The sequence below is a fragment of the Heptranchias perlo genome, chromosome 31 (genome assembly GCF_035084215.1).
Source record: "Heptranchias perlo isolate sHepPer1 chromosome 31, sHepPer1.hap1, whole genome shotgun sequence".
Taxonomy (NCBI): domain Eukaryota; kingdom Metazoa; phylum Chordata; class Chondrichthyes; order Hexanchiformes; family Hexanchidae; genus Heptranchias; species Heptranchias perlo.
In genome coordinates this window covers 20,562,233-20,568,232 of record NC_090355.1, presented here as the reverse complement: position 1 = coordinate 20,568,232, position 6,000 = coordinate 20,562,233, and the positions used below count along the sequence as shown (strand labels likewise).

The 6,000-nt window shown below is 39.3% G+C and overlaps 1 protein-coding gene across 2 annotated transcripts in view; it reads left to right on the top strand.

Annotated features, from left to right (window-relative positions):
• The window catches only part of psmb7 (proteasome 20S subunit beta 7), a 55,232-nt gene that overhangs the window by 781 nt on the left and 48,451 nt on the right, over positions 1–6,000 (top strand). For both annotated transcript variants that reach the window (XM_067969700.1, XM_067969699.1), the window contains exons 2-3: positions 2,088–2,181; positions 5,655–5,752. In XM_067969700.1, the coding sequence (XP_067825801.1) occupies positions 2,088–2,181; positions 5,655–5,752 (192 nt within the window). The remainder of the gene's footprint in view (positions 1–2,087; positions 2,182–5,654; positions 5,753–6,000) is intronic.

The following is a 6,000-nucleotide window of genomic DNA, read 5'->3' as shown; positions in this document are numbered from 1 at the left end:
CTGAAAGAAAAATTCAGCTATTCTAGTGAGCACCTTAAAGGTTTTTGAATTTTAGCTGCAACTTTCATATGCCTAGACTGACCTATAAATAGAAAGCAAAAAACTACAAATGCTGGATATCAGAAAGAAAAACAAAAGATGTTGGAAATCTCAGCAGGTCAGTCAATATCTGTGGGGAGAACAGACAAGTGAACACTTCAGGTGCAACCTGTCATCAGAACTGACAAGACTGAGGCATTTCATTTTAATTATATGCCTAATTATCTCTGGGATGTGCAGATACCATCTCAACATTTAAGAAAAGGTTAGATAAGTGATTGAAGGAAAGAAGAATAATGCGATATGGGAACATGGCAGGTCCCTGGGATTAGGACTACTGCTCAATGTGGAGCATAAACACCACAACGGACTGGTTGGACCAAAGGCCTGTTTCCATGTTGTAATTCTATGCAGATTGATTATTTCCTTATAAAACACCATTCAATTCACTGTGAACAGTGCCGTGAGAGATCATCTTGTATTTTTTTAAAAACCTTTAGGATTTTGATATGAAAATACTCAACCAATTCCTTAAAAAGAATTTGTTTGTTTGCCAATTTTCTTCCCTTGTTGCAGTATGGCTGCTCAGGCACTGGGCACGCTCCAGTACTTCACTCAGTTGGTCACTATTTATTTGTGAGCTTGAACAGTGAGCTTTACCACGCTTTTCAAGTGCTGGCTGTATAGCTTAGTCTATTCCAGCTCATGGCCAATGCCCAGAATTAGATCACTGGATAATGATCAGCAGCAGGAACCCTGGTTGATTTTTCTCCCCTCTGTCCCAAGGCACTAAGGTCAATTGTAGAGACCAGTTGCTATCAGCCAACTCAGCACAGAGCAGGGATTGAATTTTGGAACTTCTATTCCTAGGTGGATAACTGGGGCTTGAGGGAATCCCTTAACATATTTAAACAAATGGACACCAGCTACTGTTCTGCAGTAATATCCAAATGATTGGTTTCATGTATCTTTCTTAAATATCATTAAAAACCCAATATGTTTTCTTCTACCAGCCTATTTCCTTCTAACCTGTAAAACAATGTTACATAATTGGTTATTAGCAGCTACTTTTACCACCTCCCTTTATTATTGAGTTGTGTAAGGATTTAAATGCTTTCTTGGGTCATGGTAAAATACAGAGTAACAGTACATGCTGCTTTGTAAGTTACACAGTACTTCTAGATGCATAAATTGAGGTCCTATGCAACTGTACATTTTTTCATGCTTGGGTGGAATTTCTAGTTGGCAAGGTCAGGGTTATTCCTCGTCAGGAGGCTCAAGTGACACGGTGAGGGGCGACCTTGTTGGGTACCAGATTTCACTCCTCTTGGTGTCTGGTGGCGATCAGGTAGGCAATGCAGGTCTGTCCATTCTGGTGTCATGCTAGGGCAGGCTTAAAGTGCAACTTAAGCAAACTTCTTGGGGGGCAGTTTTACTGCTACTTTTGTGTCACTGTGAAGCAGTTCACCATATACGAACATACGAATTAAGAGCAGGAGAAGGCCATTCGGCCCCTCGAGCCTGCTCTGCCATTTGATAGGATCGTGGTTGATCTGATTGTGACCTCAACACTACTTCCCCGTCTACCTACTATAACCTTTGACTCCCTTGTTAATCAGGAATCTATCTAACTCAGCCTTAAAAATATTCAGTGACCCTGCCTTCAACGTGCTCTGGGGAAGGGGGTTCCACAGAGTCATGACCCTCTGAGAGAAAAAAAATTCTCCTCATCTTCATCTTAAATGGGAGACGCCTTATTTTTAAACTGAGTCCCCTAGCTCTAGTTTCTTCCACAAGGGGAAACATCCTCTCAGCATCTACCCCTTCAAGTCCCCTATGTAATAGATTCTCATCTGCTACTATACTGAAGTATAGTTGTCTTATATCTTGGCCCCAGGGCAGTTGCATTTAGTGTATTGAGAAAGTCCAATTTATGGATTTAAATATGGTTTCAAAGTGAAATTAAAAACTCTTAGATGAATACATCTTGAGTTTAGTATTTATAAACTTTTATGATTCTTCAGTAATGTGTGCTTTGTTTCTAATAGGAATGCATTTATTGAAGCTCAACTTACTAAGCAAGGTTTCAAAGTTCTTGAAGCAAGAAAAACCGGTACCACTATTGCTGGGATTGTATACAAGGTATTTTTTAAACTGCTAGAATCAGCTAATATTAAAATTAAATTATTTTTCAATACTACACTGGAATCATGGCTCTCTGAAAAAAAGGCTTTTCAAGCTCAACCCACCGTTTTATTTAACTAAGCTTCTTTGAATGATGTACTTAATCTTGGCATTACAGTACTGGCTATAAACAAACTGCTTGTATTAAACTACAACTTTGTAGAGTGTGCCATTAAAATAAAACTGAGTAACTTTATGATTTACTCTAAAATTGCAGAACTCAGCTGACGCACACAAACTACTTGTGTTCAAAACCAAACAAAAAAAGTGACAGGTACTGGTCAGAAATAATTGGGTCATTCTGCTGATTCTAATCTCTGCTCCCATTATATTATCTGATCTGAGAGAGATTTATGCTGTTACTTCTCTATTAGAAATTTAAACATTAAAGATCATATTCACAGCAGTGACTAACATGAAATCATCAGTAACAGTTTTGAACAGTAGAAAATGCAATGGGGGTAGCCTAGAAATTAACCTATGTGATATTAACATACAAACACTTAATATATTTGTATGAAATTGCTATTTACCAGGCACCAGCAGGTTGACACTTCCCCTTTGACAGCAGACAAAGTATCTTTGTGTTAATGGGTTAAACACTACTGTCACACAACATAATTTTTAAACTATCAATTTAGTTATTTCCATTACTGTTTTCAAAAGTCTAAGTGTTGTGCTTGTCATTAATTTGTTGGGTGAAGAATGCCATTATGAGATATGGCGTGTTTCTGGCAGCCTTAAAAGTGTTTGACCCAGAATTAAGGGCTTAATATTTCTCACCCGACCATATGTGATGATTTATTGATTGAGTTTCGAGTATTTTTTTCTTCTGTTTTTAAACCAGGAAATGTTTTTTTCCCTTCATAAATAATAGGGTAAATTTTGACCCCCAAAAACGAGTGGATTGTGGGGGGCGGGTGGGGAGTAAAAATATTCGGTTTTCAGAGCGGGACAGCATCCCAGCTCCATCGTGCCTGCTTCTGGATCTAACCCAGCAGGTTTGTCTGCATGTGGAGTGCCAGGAAGTCCTGCCCCCACTTAAATCTGGCAGGCCGATACTTAAAAGAGCAATGCACCTCATTGAGATACCTGAGGTACTTAATATTTTGTGTATTGGAATAGTATGAATTTAACCATACCTGTTCGGGTTTCCCATCACTTCCCAGTCACGTCAGGTGAAAGCAGACAGGAAGGGCTGGATCCATGAGGTGAGTGCCTTTATTGCACTGCTTGTGGGCCTGGTGGAGTGGGAGTGCTTCATCCAGGCCCAACGAGCTGACCTGGCCAACAGGACCCCCGCGATCATCTGACCCCCCAACTCTTTCCCTCCCTCCCGGCCGATGATATCTTCCCTCCAACCCCGACCCCAACCGACCTTCTCCCCAGCCGATGATCCCTCCCTCCCTCTGATCCCCAGCTGCGGCCTGCTGCAGTAGACCTTCCTGGCCAACAGCCAGCCAACCTGTCACAAAACCCGGAAGTGAAATTGATGGGCCCCATTAAGGTCCGACCCGTCTGCTTACATTCCGGGTTTTGCACCCGGAAATCTCCTCCTGCACTTCCTCCCCGGCTCTCAGTTAAAATTTACCCCAATGTCTCTTTTACTGTCATGTTTTAATGATCACCTGTGTGCTTAGATGGTGAAGAATGTTTTGATGCCAATCAAATTCATTCAGGGTACAGTGGTGAAAGAGTAATATTGTAGATAAGTATTGTATAAATAATGCTCCCATTTCTTGTGTCAAGAGAAATTCCTGTAAGCTGCAGTGCATTAGCACTGACGGTTTAGCATGAAAGTCTCCCAGAGTAAATGCAATTTAAATTAACATGCTGACCTGGCTATCTTTTACTTACTTTTAGGTGCATAGTGCATAGTTTCAAACCCCTTTTTTTGTAAGAATGTATTTCGGCAATAAAACAATAGCCCAGAATTTCCGGAAGACTTGCGCTATTGTAGTGGCGCATCTACATCATAGGGCCTGTGTTAAAGTGCAAAAGTACCAGGAAATTATGGTTTAAGTTTATGCCATATCGTAATTTCTTGGGACTTTTGTGCTGTTCCACCATTTCCCCTTGTCGAAACAGCAAACAGTTAATTATAATAGCTCTGTCGCCCTTAAAATCAATGGTGATTGCAAATTTGCTGAATGAGCACTACTTTGATCGCTGCTGCCACTTAAACCGTTAAAGAATGGCGCTGGCAGATTCAGTATGTTTGGCAAAAAGGCAGTTTTATGCAGTTATACAAACAATGCATTTTAATCAAACAGTTCATAGTTCCGCTGATTTCTTTCACTCTCTTTGCTCAAAGTCTGTCCAAGTGCAAAACAGATGAGATGAGAAGGATACCTTTAAACTTTTTGGGTTGCTTAACTTTTGTTCAAAGCTTCACTTTAATGTAAGAGACATTTCAAGTTATAAGAGCACTCCCAATAATTTAAATAGTTTGGGCAAGCCTTTTTTTAAAAATCACTTTTTAATAAAATTTCATATCCGGGTGATGGGTCAGCTTAAGGCTCTAACAGTTGCATTTTTTGGCTCCCACTGTGGCATCTTCATTTATTAATAGTGGGGAGACTCTTTTCCCCCTTCCCCTCCCTCTCCCACTCTCCAACATAGGCACAGACCTCTGACACCAAAGTGAATGTGGTGGGGAACGCTGGTCTCCATCTCTCTGAAGATACGTCATTGTGCATAATCTGGTTCGCCGCAATGCTCACCTGCAGCGTATCATTATCGGTTTTCCGGGAAATTTTGATGTGCATTCCGATGACTAGTTTACAGTAGTCTAACTATGGGGTTGGTCATTACTATCACCGTTGCAGGAAATTCCCAGCCAATGACAATTGTCATAATTTTGCTGGTGGTGTCTGTATTACTAATGAAGATCTCAGTTGCATGAAATGTGTAATCTATATATGTTCATGCCAAAATGCTTGTAATTATTGCAAAACTGTTACGGTCATTTAAAGACTTGAATAAGCTAGACAGAAACTTTTCGGTTTCATCTTAAGGAGCATAATCAGGAAAAAAACTTCTTGTAAGCTGCAATGTAGCAGCTCCAGATCCATGACTTGTGACGCCTTTTTATTGTCCGTTGCAATGAGGGTTATTAGTGAGTCCCATTTTTGGTGGGAGTCATAACACAATCTGTTGTTGGACCATCTGGCGCTGGTTAGAATTTAAAATTGGTTATTTTACTACATTCAGATACAGATAAGCAATATAAAAAATGCTGAGTATGTTTTATTCTTTATTTTTGGTAACTAAGTAGTAATTTAAAAGAAATCACAAATTTGCTTTGTGGAAAGTAACTTGATTATAGTCAGCACAAATTATGTCACAGTTAGTAAGAGATTTTTATATATGTTCTTAGAATATCCTGTTCTGTTAAAACAATCTCAATTTTTTAAAAACCTTTTCTTAAGGATGGAGTAATCCTGGGCGCTGATACAAGAGCAACTGAAGGCATGATCGTCGCTGATAAAAACTGCTCCAAGATTCACTACATTGCTCCTAATATTTAGTAAGTAATTTAAAAAAAAATTTTGGTTCATGTGATCCTTCCACTATTGTGTATAAAAGGTCATACACATTTAAAAGTCGAATCAATAATATGACCCTAAGGCTAGAATTTAAGTTGGTTATCACACAGACTGAATTCCCCCCCAAAAAAATGATGTACTCTTCCCAAATTATGGTATCTTTGCAAACTTTAAAACCCTACTTAAAATCAAAAGAAAAAACTTCAAATGCTAGAAATCTGTTGTAAAA